The sequence below is a fragment of the Molossus molossus genome, unplaced genomic scaffold, assembly GCF_014108415.1.
Source record: "Molossus molossus isolate mMolMol1 unplaced genomic scaffold, mMolMol1.p scaffold_m16_p_12, whole genome shotgun sequence".
In the NCBI taxonomy this organism is placed as follows: domain Eukaryota; kingdom Metazoa; phylum Chordata; class Mammalia; order Chiroptera; family Molossidae; genus Molossus; species Molossus molossus.
In genome coordinates, this window is record NW_023425347.1 from 33,936,533 (window position 1) to 33,959,078 (window position 22,546).

The 22,546-nt window shown below is 40.5% G+C and overlaps 1 protein-coding gene across 3 annotated transcripts; it reads left to right on the forward strand.

The window, feature by feature from the left end:
• The first annotated feature begins 1,331 nt into the window (after positions 1-1,331).
• LOC118626272 (guanylate-binding protein 6-like) lies at positions 1,332-21,368 on the forward strand. 3 transcript variants are annotated; one of them, XM_036255694.1, is made up of 11 exons: positions 1,332-1,455; positions 4,526-4,724; positions 5,742-5,869; positions 7,913-8,022; positions 8,221-8,417; positions 12,265-12,510; positions 13,781-14,061; positions 15,284-15,496; positions 19,463-19,565; positions 19,868-20,061; positions 21,028-21,368. In XM_036255694.1, exons 2-11 carry the CDS (start codon positions 4,535-4,537, stop codon positions 21,265-21,267), a joined length of 1,902 nt encoding a protein of 633 aa, XP_036111587.1. In that variant the 5' UTR covers positions 1,332-1,455; positions 4,526-4,534; the 3' UTR covers positions 21,268-21,368. The 3 variants fall into 3 exon arrangements, with proteins under 3 accessions (XP_036111587.1, XP_036111586.1, XP_036111588.1); XM_036255693.1 differs by having other exon boundaries at positions 1,334-1,455; positions 4,521-4,724; XM_036255695.1 differs by having other exon boundaries at positions 1,334-1,455; positions 4,529-4,724.
• The last annotated feature ends 1,178 nt before the right edge of the window (positions 21,369-22,546 follow it).

Consider the following 22,546-nt stretch of genomic DNA (forward strand, 5'->3'; position numbering starts at 1 on the left):
ACAATAGCATTGCCCAAATTAAAACACCAAATATAGGCAAGTTACAAGACTGACAAACTATTAAAAACAATAAGAATACATTATAACTCTAATAATAAGTCTAGGATATAAATTCATATTAAAGGACAAATATTCCCATAAGAATATGATTGGTAGTATTATATCGCATATTAAATGAGAAAATTTCAATTTTCAAATTTTTAATTTATTTTATGATATTGTATTCAATGTAACAGCTTTCTTGGAATAAGTTTTTCATTTTAGAAATCTATTTATGATGGATCTATAAAAATTGAATCTAACTTCTAGCTGTTGCTACTTTGTTTTACCATGTTGTCAAAGAGTCAGTTTCAATCAAACATATTAGAAAAAGTGGAATAAAGACTTTAATGTCTTTTAAGCCAACTCAGCATATTCTAGGCAGAGAAACATAGGCAATGAAACGAACTCAAAATTGTTCCAATAACACAACTACCTACATCCATCCAGAAGGCAATTAGTGCAACAAATGACAAATTTGATGACATAGTTTTGTTCAATAGTCTGATATAGTGGAATTCCTTACATTGACATATAATCTGTTTCTGAATTATTATTCATATTAAAATTCAAATATGGGAGAATGAAACTCAACAGAAGATAAATCCTGAAAACATATACACTATTTGTGGCACTTGTCAACTTTTAAGAATGTGTTGATGGTTATGATTTCTTTGTTCATTTTGAATGCTCACTTTTGAGTTTGTATTTATATATTATTTTATTTAAAGAAACACTCAAAATATAATTTCAGGACTCTTATAATCCCCCACAGAGCCACCCCCCCAAATGTAAATGGGAGAATATGCTACAAAGTACTAGTGATTATCTCTTGCCCAGAAAAATAGTTTTACGCAGTTATTGATAATGAAGGAAGATACGTTAACAAAGTGCAAGAAAAAAATGCCAGAAATGAAAAGGGAGTCTAAGCATTAAATAACACACACACACGCGCACACACACGAACCAAAACCCTTATTGCCTTTCAAAAATTACCCCTGACAGACAGACTGCAGACCTAGGTCAGCCTGCTGTTACTGGCTCACAGTCAGCCTGCTGCTCTGTGTTCACTGTGGGGTCAGGGTTGAAAAGCCCCCTGAGGAGAAGGGACCAGCCTGGAATTTCCAAACTGGGCTGGAAGAAACATGACCCTCCCCCTCCCCTGGCCCATGTCATGCCTTCAGGTGGTGGGAAAGAGTGTGAAACCCAACAGTTAACTTCCCCAGAAAAGGTTGTGTCCTTTCGATTTCGGCTCTTCTAAACCTAACTCACAACCGCTTGCAGGTAACATCCTGCTGCCTTTTCAGCTTCTGCAGCGAACAGTGGATCCCGGGAGGACCCAGACGCACGAGGAGCGCGAGCGAAGCCAGCGAGGGCTGCTGAGAACTTGTCGCCGGTCTGCAGCGGCGGAGACACGTAAGTTCGCTCATAGCCTCGGACTTCCCTGCACACGTTCCTTAACTACCATCACCAATAACAGCGCGGGCTCCAGCGCATCCCTCACGGAGGCCCCCGCAGGCTCGGCACTGGCAGCGCAGGAGGCAGCTGGCAGCTGGTGGGGCCCGAGGAGGTGCGGCCCGCGGGGCTCAGTGCTGGAAGCTCAGTGTCTGTGGATCCCAGACTGCTGCAAGGCGACAGCGGGCACGCCTTGCCCCTGGGGTGCACTGCTCCCTCTTGGGCACCCAGCCAGGGCTGCTCAAAGAGCCAGACGTGGGAAAAGGAGTACGTCCTACATCACTTGCTTGAAGGGGCTGAAGTCCTTTCTGGGACTGGGGATCCGAACCTGGGCTCCCACAGAAGCGCTGGTGGAGTGGCTTCCTCCATCTCCCTCCTCCCACCTCAGGCATTCCCCCTTTGGACACTGGTAACACAGAGAAAAGATGATCCTCAACGTACAATAAGCGGGAGGAGGAAGGGGAGCAAGGAGGAGTGGAAGCAACTGGGAGCTTGTTCTTGGACTCAGGGACCCGCGGAGCTGTGGGGCAGAAATGCTAACTCAACTTTCTTTTGCATGCAACCTGGTCTTGAGCTTAAACCTCTCAATTTGGACTCTGAGGAATAGAGAGGCGAGGGTCCCTGTAGCCCGGTAGGCTGGACTGCAGGGGTCCATGGCTGCCTTTAGTTCTGGGAAAGATCAGCTTCTCCATGGGGAGCAGTGGTCTCTGTGAGGTGACAGCCTCGCAACATGTCACATGACCAAGATAGCAGCAAGTAGAGTGGGGCGAAGATGGGTGCATGGAGAAATGAGAGTTTAGGGTGTGCTGCTGGTCGTTTAATGGGATGGGATGGGGCCGTGGAGGCAGTTTCTTCATTCATGAGTTCAATGTTCCTCACTATAATGTCCATTAGGATGGACTTATGATTCTTATTTCTGATTCCACATTAGATTCACCTCCACACAATTTTTTTAAAAATTTAATTTAAAATTTATTATTATTTTTTTTAATTAAGAGCAGACTTGGCACAAAGAGCTCTGACTTGCCTTTATTTATTAGATGAAAAAAAAAAGCAAGGAAAAAAAAAAAAAAAGGCCAGACACAAATGGGCTGCATAAAGATTATATAGCCTCTCCTCCAGCTCCCAGTTTTATTTTTAAAAGTAGGGAAATAAGCATGCTGTCTCCTGGACTAGCCTATAAATCACTGCTCAGGTCCAGACTTTCTTAGGACACCTCCTGGTTCACCTTCATTCTTGTGTGTTTTGAAAATTGGGAAGTACCAGTACACCATTCCCTGGAATATAAGTAGTGCTTTCTACTCCCTAACAAAATCCTGTGTCAGACATGTTCAGGAATTATGCAGAATCACTTGATATTTTCACATCGATATTTTTAACAGTACATGGAGGGTGCAGAAATTGGGAGGTCTTCTTCTTATTCTTTATTGACTATTTTATTAATATATACCTTTCACTGGATTATAACATACATCTATTTTTAAATTTTGATTAATAGTTCAATTTGAAAAACTAAATATCCTGTAATTCAGTTTCTCTGAACAAGGGATGGCTGTTAAACTGTGGCCAGAAGGATTTTGAATACTCTAACAAAGGAGAAAAATCAAAAGCTATTTCCCTTCTGGAACCCCAAACTCCTTCAGTCCCTTCAACATCATAAATGGTGTTATAGAGGCTACATTCCATTGGTCTGTCATATGTCAAACCAAATTGTCAATTTAAAAACTTAGATATTTAAATTTTTTAAAAAAATTTTCTCCTTGTCCCACTCCTCCTGGTTCCAAATTCACCCTAGGCCTTCCTATTGTCTGTGTCCCTGGGCAATGCATGCATATAAGTTCCTTGGATAATCTCTTCCCGCCTCCCCTCCCCTTGACTCTGAAATTCATCAGTCTGTTCCATGTTTTCATATCTCTGGTCCTATTTTATTCATCAGATTACTTCATTCATTAGATTCCACATATAAATGAGATCATGTGATACTTGTCTTTCTCTGACTGGCTTATTTCACTTAGCACAGTACTGTCCAGGTCCCTCCAGGCTGTCTCAAGGGGTAAGAGATCCTTCTTTTTTAGAGTTGCATAGTATTCCAATGTGTAAATGTACCACACCTTTTTATTTAAAACTTTTTTGTTCTTTATTCATTTTAGAGAGAAATAAAGAGAGAGGAAGCGAGAAATAGAAACATCAATAAGAGAGAACATTAATTGGCCTCATCCTGCATACCCCCCACTCGGTATTTGGCCCACAACCTGAGCATGTGGCCTGACTGAGAATCAAACTTGTGATTTCTTGGTGTATGGATTGATGTTCAACCACTGAGCCAAACCTGCCAGGCATACTGCAGCTTTTTTATCCACTCATCTACTGTTGGGCATGTGGGCTGTTTCTAGATCTTTGCTATTGTGAATTGCACTGCTATGAACAAAGGGGTGCAAATCTTCTTTCTGACTAGAGTTTTGGGATTCTTAGGATATGTTCCTAGAAGTGAGGTCAGTGGGACAAATAGCACAAAAACTCAGATTTTGATGAATACTAGTCATGCTCCTCACTAGCTCTGTAGCTTTTCTCAACAACCAGGACCGTGAGACAGAAGAGATGCATGAAATCTGTGGTTTACTAATTAATTTATGGCTGTGTCGCCAGGTCATCCTGGTCCTAGGGCTTTCTTCAGTATTAGCCTCATTGTCCCCTTAGCAGTTGGTAAATTCTTAGGTTCAAGGAGAAGATGTTCACATGAGGTGATAGTATTGCTTCTCAGTGATGACCCTGGCCTTGAGTAGAGCTACTCTACAAAATTATAAGATGTGGTGGCCTAGTGCTGGCAATGACATTCAATCTCACATCCTTACAGCACTGGGAACACTGGCCCTTGCAAAGAGTCACTGTAAGGAAAGAACCTTAGCTTATTCTTACTGTGCCAGAAACAAAGCAGAACACGCACACTGTCCTAAGATGATGGGTATTTTGTATAACTCTGTATCAGAGACTAACACTCTAATCATATGTCTACTGGGATGTTCTGGGTTAGCAGGTTGTCATGGCATCTAGACCCAACATGATGGCCCCCATTTGTCTGGTGGGAAACAGCAATGGGCAGCTGTCAGTGAATCAGGAAGCTCTACAGATTCTTGACCAGATTTCTCAGCCTGTGGTGGTCGTGGCCATTGTAGGAATGTATCGTACAGGCAAATCCTACTTGATGAATCAACTTGCAGGACAGAACCATGGTGAGTGTTTTCTCAGGCAGGGGCCATTTTTTTTACTCTAACATATCACAGCTTATTCGTTTTCTTCCCTGGTTACATGAAGAGAGAACTAAACTCCGCTCACTAAACCATTAAATCAGTACCTTAATATAGTCTGTAACAGCTTCATTATTTTACTACTGTTAAGGAAAATCTCTCCTCCCACTGCGCAGACGCCTACCTTATTTTACCTGTGCAAGCACTGGGATCTTGGAATTGGGTCTCCTCTCTCATAACATGTTTTGCTTTTTCTATGGAATATTTGCATCAACGTATAAAGATATTTAAATATCTATCATCAGGTTTAAAAATTTTTGTGAATTTCTATCTTATTGTGCCTACTAACCTCCCCCATTCTCTGCCATTTTTTTTTTTTTTTATCCTCACCCGAGGATATTTTTCCATTTTTTGTACAGATAGAGTGGGAGAGAGAGAGAGGAAGGGAGAGAGAGAGAAACATCGATGTGAAGGGACACATCGAGTGGCTGCCACCCGCACGACCAACCAGGGCCGGGGACAAACTGCAACCGAAGTACGTGCCCTTAGCGGGAACCGAACCCGGGTCTCTCCGGACCGCAGGCCGACGCTCTAACCGCTGAGCCAAACCGGCCAGGGCTCTGCCATTTTTTAAACTCACTTTGCCTGGAAAAATATTATATTAACTTTTTCTTTACATGTCTCTCTTCTATCCACTTCTATCCAGCTTGGGCTTGACCATTCTCTAAAATGCGCTTGTTATGGTATTCAGTGACATTCATTATGTCTGGTTCACGGATGCCTTCACCTTCGTTTTGGGCCCATGCTGGGTATCAATCTCACAGTTAACATCAATCTCCTTCTTGAAATAGATGACACACAGAGTAAAGGTTTCTTCCAAAATAGACAAAGCACCATCTTATATTCTGCGGTACTTACATTCCAATAAGTCTGACTTTGTAGCCCCTTGGCTGCTTCGATGGTCTGTTGTCACTGTGTGTTAAGTCTCCCCTCCCATTACAGGTTTCCCTCTGGGCTCTACAGTGCAGTCTGAAACCAAGGGCATCTGGATGTGGTGTGTGCCTCACCCCTTAAACACTGATCACACTCTGGTCCTTCTGGACACCGAAGGTCTGGGCGATGTGGAAAAGGTAAGGAGAGTCACAGATAAACTGTTTTTAATCTGGATATTTTCATAATGAACTCTTTAATGTAACTGCTTGATCTATTTGTGAAATCTTGAAATCCAACTATATATCAGACAAATTTTTGTTTGTTTGTATCTTACTTCTAGGTAAGGTGTCCTGGTACATTAAGTAGTTTTTCATTTTTATTTAAAAAATTTTTTTGAAATTTCTTGGCAACTGGGTGAATATTTGATGCAATTTAAAAAATAATTTCTGCCCTGGCTGGTTTGGCTCAGTGGTTAGAGCGTTGGCCTGCGGTCCAGAGAGACCCGGGTTCGGTTCCCGCTAAGGGCACGTACCTCGGTTGCAGTTTGTCCCCGGCCCTGGTTGGTCGTGCGGGTGGCAGCCACTCGATGTGTTCCTTCAAATAGATGTTTCTCTCTCTCTCTCTTCCTCTCTCTCCCTCCCGCTCTATCTGAACAAAAAATGGAAAAATGTCCTCGGGTGAGGATAAAAAAATAAAATAAAATAAAAAATAAAAATAAATAAATAAAAAATAATTTCTCAGCACCGTATTCCCAGGTCTCTAAATTTGCACTGTAGATACTAGTGACCAATGTAAAAGTTCTGCCCTCAATGCATTTGCAATCTTATTGTGAAGTTCATCAAGTACTCACAGAGCATTTAAAAAGACTGAGACGCCTCTGAATGCACGGCTTCTATAAAAGCACCTGTTTGTGCTACAGCAACATTTTAAGATGGGTTTTTGATATTTTAGTTTTCTATTAGTGGGTAAAATGAATGATGTCTACTTTTCTTCTTTAGTTTGAGATTTATTTGGAAAGTGCTACAACTCTATATTTCCACCCGAAGATGAGTTAGAAAGTTTGTTTTTGTATATTAAACAGTGCAGCAGTCTTGCTGTCTAAATAACTTATTGCTTATTATAGTGCCACTTTTTACTGTAATTATTTTTTTCTTTTTAATTGGAATTTGGGAAAATTAATGGACAAATCAGCATTTCCCTCCAAAAGTTTATTATTAAGTTTTCTAGGCATTTTTTTACTTTAGCTTTTAGGGAACAACTTCAGACACTGTTTATAATAGAAAAGAATTTGTATTATGTCATATTTAGACACTGCTGTGTGTTATACAAACACTTTAATCCAGCCTTTAAGGTCTTTCATCTGGTTGCACTAGGCTCACTGTCCTGCCTAACTTCTTGACCTACTCTCTGTTGCAACCAGATCAAATAACTCTACTTGTATTGAAAGACCCTTGTATTCTACCATGTCTGCTTTTGCTTCTGTGGGTCTTTCTACCTGCAGGATAACCTTCATTTCTTCAAGTTTACATTCTACCAAGTCTTTAATTTTCAGTAAAGATGTTGAGGAAGACTTCATTTTATAAACAATTTTCTAACTTTCAGAGCTCTGGTCTTCTATGATGGACCTTGCACATTTTAATTTAATATCACTGCTATAGGTTCCAATGCTTATATACTTTATGAAGATAGAAGCCTCTAATAGATGTTGTTACCTTTTTTGTATTCATTGCTATAGATGTTTGTGATGGCTTTAAATAGCCATCTTGAAAGTAATATTTGTCATTTTAAACTGCTTTATAAATTTAACAACAGTGGAAATCGTTAGTAGTTCCCCATAAACATTTCCTGAATATATCACCAGATATGTTAACTATGGTATATTTTACATAACTCACAACCAACAAATATGTGTAGAATGAACATGTGCTAACATCCTTCATTGAACTTAAGTGTACACCAGGTATGGCACTAAGTTTTTCTGTATTTTATTTTATTTCATCCAACTGAATAAAAAGAAAGCCCTGCGATGACAGAATCCTTTATATACAAAAAAATTGCCGTCACAAGAAATGTCTTTGTAATTGTCAAAGCACATATGTATATTTACTCCCATCTTCAATTGTACTCTTTGCATGGTGAGTACATTAGCTGAAATAAAAAGGAAAGACTGATAGACTTAGTGTCTGAATGAATTTCTACAGAGTAAACTCCTAAACGTCTTGCCCTAATGTGTTTTCTAGGGCGACCCTAAGAATGACTCGTGGATCTTTGCCCTGGCCGTGCTCCTGAGCAGCATGTTTGTCTACAACAGCATGGGCACCATCAACCACCAGGCCCTGGAGCAGCTGCAGTATCCTTCCAGGAGCTGAACCACCAGGGGTCATGGGGTCTGTGGGAATGGAGATTCAGTCAGTTTCTCCTTCTCTCCCACTTAGTTGCCTTTGCTGGACCAAAAGAAACCAGAGCAAAGAGTGTTTATGAACCTTTTTGTATTAGAGAAATGTGGGAATTTTGGGTAGGAAGTGCCTTTTCCTTAACCTAGTCCTAGTTATGTGACACAGCTGACAGAACTCATCAGGGCCAAGTCCTCCCCTACACCAGATGGAGTAGACGATTCCTCAGAGTTTGTGAGTTTCTTTCCAGACTTTATCTGGACTATACGGGATTTCACCCTGGAGCTGAAGTTAAATGGTCACTCCATCACAGAAGATCAGTACCTGGATAATGCCTTGAAACTGATTCCAGGTACCCGAGCATGGTGGGCACTGATGGTGCAATACAGGGTGGGAGGTACTAACCATCATCTCTGGAGTTGCATGTACACTTTAGACTACATGAAGTCTGTAGAAATGGTGGCTGAAAGATGGGCTGGAGTTTTCTTTCCTTAAGATAACTAGCCTGGCCCTTCTGGCTCAGTGGATTGAGCACTGTACCATGGACTAAGAGGTCCCATTTGCAAGCTGTATCCCCAGTAGGCAGTGGGCTAGAGGCAACTGATGGATGTTTCATTGTCAGATGTTTCTATCTCTCCATTCTTCTCTCCCTAAAACAAAACAAACAAATAAACAAACAAAAAACAAGATAGAAAAGGAAACTAGAGCTTAAAGTAGAGTAAAATTAGTCATAACCGATATGTAACCTAGCATCCAGTTGTAACTTAGAATATAATGGTGCTAAAAGCCTTTTAAAGATCAAACGCTTGTTTATTATTTTAGCTTCTGCTTATCCCTGTTGAGGAAAACAACTGATCAAATATTTGTTAGGCATAAAATTATAATAAAGAGCCTGTCTAATGAAAAAAAAATCTTTCACATAATTATTAGACATTATTCTTCTAAAATGAGCATATAACTTTCTAATGTCTTTATAGATATGTTTTCTATAAAAATAACTATGTTGTGCCCGGCCGGTGTGGCTCAGTGGTTGAGTATCAACCTATGCACCGAGAGGTCACCAGTTTGATTCCTGGTCAGGACACATGACCAGGTTGTGGGCCCGATCCCCAGTGGGGGGCAGGCAGGAGGCGGCCGATCAATGTTCTCTCTCATTGATGTTTCTATCTCTCTCTCCCTCTCCCTTCCTGTCTCTCTAAAATCAATAAAGAAAAATTATTAAAAAAGATAAAAAAATAAAAATGACTATGGTGTAATAAACCTGAAGTATATTTTGTCTTTTAAATCTATGCACTTGTGATACTTTTGAAAATTATCACAATATATTCTTTTTTTTTTTTTTTTTATCCTCACCTGAGGACATTTTTCCATTTTTTGTTCAGATAGAGCGGGAGGGAGAGAGCGAGAGAAACATCGACGTGAAGGGACACATCGAGTGGCTGCCACCCGCACGACCAACCAGGGCCGGGGACAAACTGCAACCGAGGTACGTGCCCTTAGCGGGAACCGAACCCGGGTCTCTCTGTACCGCAGGCCGACGCTCCAATCGCTGAGCCAAACTGGCCAGGGCTCACAATATATTCTTAATTTCTATATTGTTATTCTATTTTTAAAATAATTTTATTTTTCAATTACAGTTTACACTCAATATTATTTTGTATTATTCTCAAGCATAGTGGTTAGGATCACTTACTTAACAGAGTGATCCACCCTATATTTCAAATACCCACCTGGCACCATACATAGTTGCTACAATATTAACTCTATTCCTTATGTTGTACTTTACATCCCTATGACTATTTTGTAACTGCCAACGTGTATTTGCTAATTCCTTCACCTTTTTCACCCAGTCCTCCAAGACCCCTCTCCTCCTGCAGCCATAAGTTTGTTCTCTGTATCTGTTAGTTTATTTTAATTTTGTTTTTTAGATTCCACATATAAGTGAAATCATATGATATTTGCCTTTCTCTGTCTAACTTACTTCACTGAGTGTAGCACCCTGTAGGTTCGTCCATGCTGTAGCAAATTGTAAGATTATATTCTTTTTTATGGCCAAGTAATATTTCATTGTATATATGTACCACATCTTCTTTACGTACTTGTCCATTGTTGGACCCTTGGGTTACTTCTATATCTTGGCTATTGTAAACAATGCTCTAATGAACATAGGAGGGCATATATTTTTTTAAATCAGTGTTTTGGATGTCTTTGGATATATACTCAGAAGTAAAGTCACTGGGTCATGAGGTAGTTCCATTTTTAATATTTTGTGGAACCTCCACTATTTTCCATAGTAGATGCACAAATCTGCATTCCCACCAACAGTAATGGCTCCCTTTTCTTCACATCCTCACCAACACTGGTGTTTGTTGATTAATTGAAGGGAGCCATTCAGACAGGTAAGAGGTGATATCTCATTGTGGTTTTAAGGTGTGTTTATCTGATGATTAATGACATTGAGCATCTTTTCATATGTGTGTTGGCCATCTGTATGTCTTCTTTGGAGAAGTTTCTATTCAGGTCCTCGACTCATTTTTTAAGTGGATTGTTTGTTTCTATGTAGAGTAAGTATGAGTTCTTTATATATTTTAGATACTAACTCCTTATCAGATGTGTCATTGGAGAATATGTTCTTCATTCATGATGTTGTCTTTTTATTTTGTTGATGATTTCCCTTGCTGTGCGAAAACTTTTTAGTTCGATGTAATCCATTTGGTTATTTTATTTTTCTGTTTCCCTTGCCAGAGGAGAATATCATATATATATATATACACACACACACACACACATATACATATATACATATACATATATATATGTATATATATTGTTGCTAAGAGAAATGTCTGAGATTTTACTGCCTAAGTTTTCTTCTGGGAGTTTCATGGTTTTGAGTCATACATTTAGGTCTTTAATCCATTTAAGTGTATTCTTGTATATGGTGTAAGAAGGGGGTCTAGCTTCATTTCTTTATGTATTTGTCCAATATCCCTAATACCATTTATTGAATAGACTGTCTTTACCCAATTGTATGTTGTTTTGCCTCCTTTGTAATACATTAATTGATCATAATTATGAAGGTTTATATTTGGGCTCTCTGTTGTGTTCCATTGATCTATAAGTCTGTTTTTATTCCAGCACCATGCTGTTTTGATTATCACGGCATTGTAGTATTGTTTGATATCAGTTAGCATGATACCTCCAAATTTATTCTTCTTTCTCAGTATTTCTGTGGCTATTTGGGGTCTTTTACAGCTTCAGATAAGTTTTTGGATTATTTATTCTAGTGCTGCAAAAAACATCTGGTATTTTGACAGGAATTGCACTGAATCTATAGATTACTTTGGGAAAAATGGACATTTTAACAACATTAATTCTTTCTATCTATATCATAGCTTATTTTCTATTCCTGCATATTTACCCATGTTATAATTTCAAAATAATAAATTATTTGAATGGGTTACACTTACATGGGCATGTATGTATCTGATGAAACCTTGAAAGAAACATCAACTCTGATTCATTCATTCCTGTCTTCATGTTTCTATTTAAGCTTTCTCAAAACAGTGAGAAATTGGCTAGACAGAAGAACAAACTGTCAAATGAAATATAGTTCTTTATCTGAAGAGTTTAGAGATTAGTGGTGACATCTTAAAATTATGTTTTAAGTACATTTACTCTTCAGTCTTCAGAGGTTTTTGTTAACAAAAAGTTAATGCTGTACACATCATTTTTAGTATGTAAACAATTTTCCTTAAATTATCTGAGTGTTATTTCTAACACTGTTTCATTAAACTTTGTTTGTGGCTCTTCAGTTTGGTCCCCAGCTTCATTTCCATATGCGATCAAGAAGGTCAGATATTTATTGACTTATTTTTCTGTTAGTCATGCACTCAGTAATCAATATAGACACTATAGACAATGCTCTATCATTTTTCGGTCTGATAACAGCAGTAGGGTGCTTTTGTTTGTTTGTTTTACCATGTTTGATCTCTTCCATAAATTTTCCCCAGAGTTTTACCATTGGTAAATTTGATGTTTAAGAAGCATTTGATGTCTATGCTCAAGGAGTTATAAACAGAAATTATACACATAGAATTTGGCAAAGATACAAAAGTCATAAAAGTATTTAGGTCTCTTGTCCTCAGACTGTTCCTACAGTAATATCTGTTTTTGTTTGTTTGTTTTTAATTCTTCAGGCAGGAATCCCAGAGCCCAAATATCCAATCTTCCCAGAGAGTGCATCCGACATTTTTTTCCAAAAAGAAAGTGTTTTGTCTTTGACCGACCAACAACTGACAAAGATCTCCTAGCCCATATTGAGAAGGTTGCAACACACCAACTGGATCCTAAATTCCTGGAACAAACAAAGATATTCTGTTCTTACATCTTCACCCAGGCGAGGACTAAGACCCTCAGAGAGGGAATCCCTGTCACTGGGAAACGTGAGTCTCCATTTCACATTCTGTGGGGCCTAACATTTGTTGAACATATTACATGATGTGTTCTCTAGGATTTCTGTTTGAGTCTATGTAGAATTATGGGACTACAGATATTCATACTCCATGAAGACAAGTATATACTTATCACACTTTTGGGGGTTTATAACTTCCTCTCCAAAAGTACAAACTTCATCAGTAAAATCTGCAGCATCCATACATATAAAAAAAAAAATCTACTGAAAATAAATCACGAACCAGGTCTAAAAACAGAATATACTACTTCTTCAGTCATTCCTTTATAATGAATGTGATTTGCAAGGAGAATACAGAGGATATTTTGGGAGTTTAGAGCAAGTTAATAATAAATATTAGCCCATAAAACTCCGAAAATTTACTGGAAGCTTCAGAATTAAGAATAAATATAATCATATTTACCCCGTCTATTCTGTCTACCTATGTAAACAATTTACCTCTAATAGTTTTAAGTGTAAAGTATGTTTTCTAGATTTCTTCTAGTATGTTAGATAAAAGTAGACATTGAATTTTTTTTAGTCTTGTGGTCTGAAGACACATAAAAATTAAGTCAACGGGATAATAGTGTTACCAGAGGAAATATGTTTTTCTACAGTGTCCTGTGAAAAGAATTTCAGGAACCCTCATGTAGGAGGAGTTTTAGGTGATAGTGACAAGGTTTATTAAAGCAAAAAGTGACAGTACACTTTCAGGGAGACAGAGAGCAGGTAAGCTAGAGAGCAGCTGCTTCTTAAGCTTCCTTATATATCCTTGGGTTTGGGAAGAAGCAGGCTTTCCTTCAAAGTATCCACCCTCCTTCCTGTCTTTTTTGGGCGTGAGCCCTTCCCCTATTTAATCTCTTCCCAGGCTTGTACCTTCCTGCTTTCATGGTTGCTATTTTGGTTCCTACTGCGCATGCCTCATAATTCCTCTTCATCATCAGGCTTCTACTGCTCATGTACTTAGTAAAGGAATTCCCTCTGCACCATTTTCTCCCAGCAGCATTAGTTGGGTAGACTCCCTAGGGAGACTGAAAAGCTATTTATCCCTACTTAATCAGGCTTAATCAGATGTCAGATTCTATTCACTCCCTCCTTTCTTGTTATATCTACCTAACTGCATACTCTAACAATAGTAGAAGGAAGTAGTGTGTGTGTTTGTGTGTGTGTGAGAGAGAGAGATTGAAGATTGTAGTCTCAGAATCTTGGATCCCATTGGGTGATAATTTGATATTTATCCCCTACATTTCCTGGCTTATTAGGGCTGAGGATTCTGGTGGTGACTTACGTGGATACCATCAAGAGTGGAGCTGTGCCTTGTTTGGAGAACGCGGTGACAGCTCTGGCTGAGCTTGAGAACTCAGCAGCCGTGCAGAAGGCGGCCGATCACTACACTGAGCAGATGGCCCAGCGAGTGAGCTTCCCCACAGACTCGCTCCAGGAGCTGCTGGACCTGCACGCAGCCTGCGAGAGGGAAGCCATTGCCATCTTCATGGAGCGCTCCTTCAAGGATGACAAGCAGATGTTCCAGAAGAATCTTGTGGTACTTTGTCTTAGTACTTATTTACCCTTTGTGACCCTTCCCTTGAAGAATGAAGCCTAGGCAAGCTTTCTGACCCAATGACTCCTCTTTCACTCATGGATCAGTAGTCTGCATTCTTTTTAAAATTTTTTTTTATCCTCACCCAAATATTTTTGCATTTTTTATCTTGAGATTGAGTAGGAGGAAGACAGGGAGGAAGAGAGAGAAAGAAACATCAACATGAGAGTGACACATTGAGTGGTTGCCATTCACACAATCCCAACTGGGGCCGGGAACATTCTGGAACCGAAGTACGTACCCTTAGCAAGAACCAAACTCGTGCCTCTCAGGTCCATGGGCCGACGCTCTAACCGCTGAGCCAAACCAGCCAGGGCTGCAGTCTGCGTGAGGCATAGAGTTTCAAAAGACTGAATTTTCCACCACCCCCCCCCAAACCTCAGGTACTTTATCCAAACATTTCTTTGATCTCTGATGCACAATCAGTATAGATATCTTTCTGAAGTGAATACTTCTACTGAATTCAAGCCATCCCAGAACACCCAAAAGTCATTCCTGGGATAGTCAGTTTTTTGAGAACTCTCCCATTTCCAGAAAATAAATTTCTCTCAGCACCCCCTCATTCCAGGCTATTTTGAACTCGTATGGCTCTTTGTTGTATTATTGTGTCACTGAAGGTAGAATTACTGAAAGTTACAACCGCAAGAAACCACAGATAAAGTCATGCAACCGTGATATATTTTTTTTATCCTCACCTGAGGACATTTTTCTATTTTTGTTCAGATAGAGTGTGAGGGAGAGAGAGGAAGAGAGGGAGAGAGAGACACGTCGATGTGAAGGGGACACATCAAGTGGCTGCCTCCCACACGACCCCAACCAGGGCCGGGGAAGAATCACAACCGAGGTACGTGCCCTTGACTGGAATCAAACCCGTGATTCATTGGTTCGTGGGTGGATGCTCTGACCGCTGAGCCAAACTGGCCAGGGCAACCGTGATATTTTTGATGAAGAACCTGAGACATAGGGCTGTTAGAAGCTGTCCCATGCCTTACATGGAATTTTCAGGGTTGTGCATATATCAAGTCTTGTAATTCCTGTTTCATTCCATGTCCTCCAACAGAATGCTTTCTCATGAGGACCAGAGGTAGACTTCTTTCTACCCAATTATTTTGAGTTTTATCTCCTCTGTTCCTCCGCATGATGTCCCTCTGTACTTCCCTTGCAGGAAATCATACAGAATAAGAAGGATGGGTTCTTACAGCAGAATGAAGAGGCATCTGTTAAATACTGCCAGGCTAAACTGGATCAGCTTTCAGTGGCCCTACTGGAAGGTATTTCAGCAGGAATGTTCTCTGTTCCTGGTGGGCATAAGCTCTACTTGGAAACAAAGGAAAAGATTGAAGAGGACTACTTCCAAGTCCCCAGGAAAGGAGTGAAGGTGAGGAATGAGGGGAGCATGGGGATCCTACAGATGAAAGTCAAGAGGGGCCCCTGAACATCTGAGAGCACAGCACCAGTTGTGGGTAATATGAGAGCATGGGGATATCATGACTGTTTTAGCTTTTGAGGCCTATTAATTTGTTTTTCTTCCTAAAGAGTGTCAAAATTTTTATTCCCTAATCCATATTTCATAATCCATAATTCATATCCATATGAATATGGATTTCTGAAATCTAAGAGACAGAAGAGAAATAATAATTTTTTCCATCCAAATACATGATGTTCAGTGTGCCAAAGGCAGACAATTTACAAGTTAAAATCAGAGTCTTTGTATTCAAGGCTGATCAAAAGAGAAAAGGAAGTCAAACCCTTAGACAGTTGCATAGAGGGTAAGAATACTTATGAACCTGAGAAACTTGGCTGCCTAGATGGTGGTAACACATAATAATATTAAAATAATAATTATTATAATGCAAATAATATATATCAAACTGTTATTGTTAAGGCATAATATTAAGCTTGTCCTAGTCTTTTAATTTAGTCCTTCAAGTAGCATTAAGAAGAATCTATACTTTTTGTCAACATTTTTTAAAAACTCATCTTTATTGTTGAACGTATTACAGATGTTCCCCCTTTTTTCCCCATTGACCCCTCCTCCCCAATCCTGCCCCCTTCCTTCCTTCTCCACACTATTTTCCGTGTCCATTGGTTATGCATATATGCGTAGAAGTTCTTTGGTTATCTCATCCCGCCTTCTCTTCTCTCTTCCCTTTGAGGTTCATCAGTCTAAAAACCAATTTGTACTTCTTAATTTCTTCATCTTTTTCACCCATCCCCCGAGCCCCCACCCATCTGGCAAGCTACAAAAAGTTCTCTGTATCTAGGAGTCTGTTTCTGTTCTGCTTGCTTATTTTGTTTGTAGATTCAATTGTTGATAGATATGTATTAATTGCCATTTTATTGTTCATATTTTTGTTCTTCTCCTTCAAGGAGACCCTATAGCATTTCATATAATACTGGTTTGGTGGTGATGAACTCCTTTAGCTTTTACTTGTCTGGGAAACTTTTGATTTGTCCATCTATTCTAAATGATAGCTTCACAGGATAGAGTAATCTTGGTTGTAGGTTGTTGCTTTTCATCACCTTGAGTATCTCTTGTCACTCCTTTCTGGCCTGAAAGTTTGTTTTAAGAAATCAGCTGACAGTCTTATGAGAAGTCCTTTGTAGTCAATGAACCACTTTTCTTCTTCTGCTTTTAAGATTCTCTCTTTGTATTTAACCTTTTGCATTTTGATGATGATGTGTCTTGATGTGGACCTCTTTGGGTTCATCTTGTTTCGGACTCTCTGTGCTTCTTGCATTTGTATGTCTGTTTCCTTCACCAAGTTAGGGAAGTTTTCTGTCATTATTGTTTCAAATAGGTTTTCAATTTCTTGTTCTCTCTCTTCTCTTCTGGCACCCTTATGATGCGAATGTTAGCACACTTGAAGTTGTCCCAGAGGCTCCTCACACTATCCTCATTCTTTGAATTCTTTTTTCTTTTTTCTTTTCTGATTGGGTGTTTTTTGCTTCCTTATATTCCAAACCAATAGTTTCGTTCTTGGCTTTACGTACTCTACTATTGATTCTCTGTAAATTATTCTTTATTTTAGTTAGTGCATCCTTCATTTCTGACTGGTCCTTTTTTATGTTGTTGATGTTCTCACTAAGTTCCTTGGAGGTCTCCTTAAGTTCCTTGTAGGTCTCTCACTAAATCCCTTGACTGTCTCACCAAGTTCCTTGAGCAACCTTATAACCTGTGTTTTGAACTCTGCATGTGGTTGATTGCTTATCTCCATTTTGTTTAATTATTTCCCTGGAGTTTTATTCTTTTCTTTCATTTGGGACATGTTTCTATATCTACTCATTTTGGTTGCTTCCCTGTGATTGTTTCTATATATTAGGTAGAGTTGCTATGATCCCTAGGCTTCATATGGTGGCCTATTGTTGTAGGTGTCCATTGGATCCAGTGGCTCAGCCTCCCTGATCACCCTAGCTTGGCCCTTGAGGTGCACCCCTGTGTGGACTGTACACTCTTCATTTGTAATTGAGTTTTTATTGCTGTGGGCACATCAATGGGAGGAATTTACTCAGTCTGACTAGCTGCAAAGACTGGCTGTGCCTACTGACCACTGGCCTCTGACTAACTTGGAGGATCAGCTGTGTAAGGGCTTAATGCACAGAGCAAGACTTACTTCATCCAGGCTCTGGTACCCACTGAGTCTACCCATTGAGTGTGTCACTTGTGGAGGTGGTTGGGTGGTGGTGTTTTGATGTGGCCTGAAGTTGTCCACTGGGTATGCTGGCTCTGGGGCAAGGTCAGCCACGGCCTGTGTTCTATCTGGGGCCACCCAGCATAAGCTACAAAGTGATCTGCTGATGGCTGCTTCTTGTGCTGGGCTTGGAAGTGCCCAGGAAAAGCCAAGTTGTGAACCAAGGCTGGCTGCTTCTAGTGCCAGGTCTGGGGCCACTTCACGAGACACATGGGGCTTGTTGAGACCAGATGCTGCTTGTTTGAGAGATTTTAGGAATCTCTGAAACAGGATCCAAGACTGGCCAATCTTATGATAATGCCTTTGGAAACAGCTTGGGTGGGCCTGAAAGTTGGGTAGGGCAGGGCCTCAGGGAATCACAGGGCAGGGCAAACAGTGTGAGCCAGGTTGCTGGAGTCCCAGATATGGCAGCTGTCTGCCGTCCCAAGGGCTCACCAAAGGAACATCAGCATATCTGTCCAGGAGAAAGCTGCCTCTCCAGCCATTGTCCTGAGGTCAAACAGCTCAGTTCTTCCGTATATGGCTCTGGCACCTTTCAAGCTGCCTCCTCTACGAGCTTAGAGGGAGCAAGTTTGAGTAAGTCCGTGTGCGGGCCATTTAAGAGCTGCCTGGGCCTCCGACAGCTTCATCCTCCCTCAGCCTCAGTTCCTGCTGGTTTTTCCAGCCAGAAGTGATGGGGACTTCTCTTCCTGGCACTGGAACCCTTAGCTGGGCACCTGATGTGGGACAGGGACCCCTCACTCCTCAGGGAGGACCTTCAGAGCCAAGGTGTCCTCCTGTTTTTTATCTGCCACACGGTGTGGGGCCAGCCCGTCCATGCCTCTGCCTGTCCTCCCAGACTGGATGTTGCTGTTTCTTTAATTTTGTAGTTGTAGGGCTTCCATTCACCTTGATTTCAGGCAGTTCTCAATGATGGTTGTATTGTAGTTTAGTTATAATTTTGATGTTGCTGTGGTAGGAGGCGATACCGCATTTATCTACGCCACTATCTTGACCGGAAGTCTTTTTGTCCACATTTAACACATCTGAACTGAAGGGCGAGGGTGGGTTACAATGACATGCCAAGAGCTACAGCCAGCAGGTGGCAGAGGAGAGCAGCAGCACTAACTGGAGACAACATTCCACCCTGGGAGGCAAATATAAAAAAGCAGCAGAGGCTTTGGGTTTGTGGAACTGAACATGGTTCTCATTGGCTGGGCTCCAGAGTGGGCAGAAGGAGGTATGCAGTATTGGGAGAGAGATGGAGGGAGACAAGAGGCAGAGGGTACGCAGAGCCTCTGGTCACCCTAAGGAGCTTGGGCGATGTGTGAAGCCACAATAGAGTTTTAATCACGAAGGAAAAATTTCATGTAAGTACTTGGTTTTGTAGCACTATTCTTTCAGTGGACATTGAGGTTCTTTTTTAAAAAAATTTTTTTTCCTTTATTGATTTTAGAGAGAGAGGAAGGGAGAGGGAGAGAGAGATAGAAACATCGACGAGAGAGAACCGATTGGCCGATCCTGCATGTCCCCCACAGGGGATGTGTCCCACAACCTGGACATGTGCCTTGACTGGGAATCCAACCAGCGACCTCTCGGTGCATGGGTCGACACTCAACCACGAAGCCACACCGACCAGGTGACATTAAGGCTCTTTGTTCTTGTTTCCTCAGGCGAATGAGGTCCTCCAGAGCTTCCTGCGGTCTCAGGCACCGATAGAGAAATCCATCCTGCAGGCAGACAAAGCGCTCACGGACCAGGAGAAGGCCATGGCAGGTATGGGTCAGGGCTACGCTCACAATGGACAGCGGGTGTGAGAACAAACCCTTCCTGAAACAAGGAACTTTTTCTTCTTCTGTGGGACATACTCTGCTAAATCTGTAAACAATCAGGGTGCATCAGCCAGTCGGGGCCTTTCCCATCACACTCTGAAATGTGCTCTCAATGGTGTGGATGGGGTGGGGGGTGATTCACAGTCTTCCCACCTCCCCTTCCAGTTTGGTTTGGTCTCTGGGCTCAGGAAGGTAGAGACTAGACCTCACTGATTTCCTTCCCTCTCTCAAACCTCCCTGGGGCAGAGGAGCGGGCCAGGAAGGAGGCAGCTGAGAAGGAACAGGAGCTGATGAGACAGAAACTGCAGGAGCAGCAGCAGCAGATGGAGGCGCAGAAGAGGAGTCTTGAGGAAAATATACTTCAACTGAGGGAGAAGCTGGAGAGAGACAGAGAGAACTTAATAAGAGAGCAGAATATGATGTTGCAGCATAAACTGAACGTAAGTCTGGCCATGGCCTCAGTCTTGCTCCATCGTCATTGTCCTGATACCTCAGGTGGGCTGGAGAAGGTTACAGCAAGGTCATGGAAGGAAGCACCATTGCCATTTACTGCTTCTGTTTTATTAAAATTTCAACCCCCCCCCCCCGGTTCCCCTTCTTCGTAAAAATGATTTTGAAATAGATTCCGTACATACATTCTGGAATGGTCAGGAAAAACATCTCAACTCTGAATACTTGGAGAACATAAATAGGATTTAAGGTGTTATTCTGGGGTATTTAAAAATGATCTTCTGTGGCCTGGTTAAACAGCTATTTGAAACACATGTAATATTATGTGCACCACCTGGTTTGCTTTACCCAGATCACTGCCTATTGGCAGGAACCCTACGACCACCCAGAGGCCCTGAGGTAGATCTGTGCTGACAGTAAACCATCAGAAATGTCCAGACTTCAAAACGCAGGGAAACGACAGCTGTTAGTTACATTTTCTTCATTGCTCCCGGGCATGGATAGGCTACCCACGTTATCATGTGGCAAAGGAAGGATTCCCGATCGGCCATCTGTACATGTTTATGACAGAGGTCTAGAACAATGTATAAGTTCCCATTATTTGTACATTTTGGTTGACCACATTATTCCAAGGGGGACTCGTAGTTAGTGCCAGCAGACCAAGTACCTCTCAACAGGTATCATGAGTGAACATATTACATTTTTCCCCAGGCCAGGTTTCCCATCCTAGCAAAACCTGTTGGTGTGTGAATATTTGTAGTCTGTACACTCTGCTTTTTTTCAGTGTTTAGGTCCAACTTGTTGCAAAATTTCCCTTGATTGGATAAGAGAGAACAATTTTAAGAATGAAAGGAAAGAGTTCAAGTATTTAAGAATATGTTCTTAAATACACAATGTACATCTTGAAAAAAAATGAGAATTTAAAATGGTTTACTTCCCCCTTCATTTTTTTTAAGGTTCAAGAAGATATGATTAAAGATGGATTTATGAAGAAAGCTGAAGAGATGAATGATGAGATCAATTACTTGAAAAAAGTGATTTCTGCTACTCAAAAGGATAATTCCCCCTGGATTGCAAGGGCCATAGATAGAGTTGGCACCGAGATCACTTCAATACTGTCTGCTCCTGCTAAACTTATTGGTAATATTGTGAGTGCTTTTGGCTCCCTGTTTCATAAGAATGAGTCATCCCATTAAAGAAATTATAGAATGCAGATACATGCTCCTTCTCGTTTGGGGGTGTATTCTCACTTTCACTTCTCAAGTTTTAAACATAGTAAGTGCCTACTTAAATATGTCAATGCCTAGACCACATTACTTAAAATAAATGCTTCTATGCTTTGATATAGCATGATTACTTTATGAAATATACCTATTAAAATAAATATACTTATAAACAATCCATTGCGTTATCACTTTAAATGATAAAACATTGGAAATTACTTATATATTTACCTATGTAAATGGTAACATAAATTTAACCTATGCATATACTGGAATACTATGCAGCTAGTAAATAAATGGAAAGGTCAGCTCTATTTTTATCACTATAAAACCATCTTGAAAATACACTGTAAAGTGAAAAAATTAGTACACAAGGTGTGTATAACATGTTTATTGGGATAAATGTAATTATTGTGTGCAATCATACATATGTACACATCACATATCTATGGGGACCCTTGAAGCTAGTAATATCAGTTTCTACTCTGGAGAAGTGGGTGGGATCAGGGTAAACAAGTCACATGCTTTTCATTATATACTCTTTCTTTTGAGTACTATAATGAAGGCTTGTATTATCATTTCATAAATAAATAACAAAGGAAATGTAAAATGTAATACTACTAATGATAATAATAATAAGAAAAATATAAAAAAGTCTATTAGATGATGAAAGTTCTCACTGTTCCTAGAAATGACAGCACCCTGCACAATTAGGGGACTGAGATTAAGTCAAAGTATAAAATTTGCATCCTAACCTTGTTTTCATATAGTCCTTGTTCTTGATCCCCCATATTTGTTTCAAAACTAAGATATACACTTTCCTGTAGGTCTTTGACATCTCAGCTAGAGTAGCTTCTACTTCCTATCTCTAAATTATACTTTTATGGTATTAGAAGCAAATCACCAAAAGTAAGAATGTGCACTGGTGAGAGGGATGCTGTCATTTTGAAAAGTGCAGTGGTGGCCTCCCTGCTATAGGCAAGAGCCAAAGGGACAGGTGCCATTGCAGTACTGGGAGCCTGATAGTGTTGGGGATGATAAACCGAGACACGTGGAGGCCAAGTGTTGGCACTTAAATATCAGAAGCCAAGTACATACAATAATAGTAATCAGTATCATGGTATGTCTCAGCTCAGGCTGCTATGAAAAGTTATCATATATTGTGTGGCTTAGAAAGCACATCTTTATTTCTTCTAGTTCTGGAGGCTGTTATTTCGAAAGCAGTGTGCGAGCATTGGTGGGTTCTTGGTCA

Excerpts from the sequence above, each read along its gene's own strand:
- LOC118626272 (XM_036255694.1), top strand. The coding sequence starts at position 4,535 with ATGGCATCTAGACCCAACATGATGGCCCCCATTTGTCTGGTGGGAAAC. Across the intron at positions 4,725-5,741 it reads ACTTGCAGGACAGAACCATG|GTTTCCCTCTGGGCTCTACA; the intron begins GTGAGTGTTTTC and ends CTCCCATTACAG. Across the intron at positions 8,418-12,264 it reads TGCCTTGAAACTGATTCCAG|GCAGGAATCCCAGAGCCCAA; the intron begins GTACCCGAGCAT and ends TTAATTCTTCAG.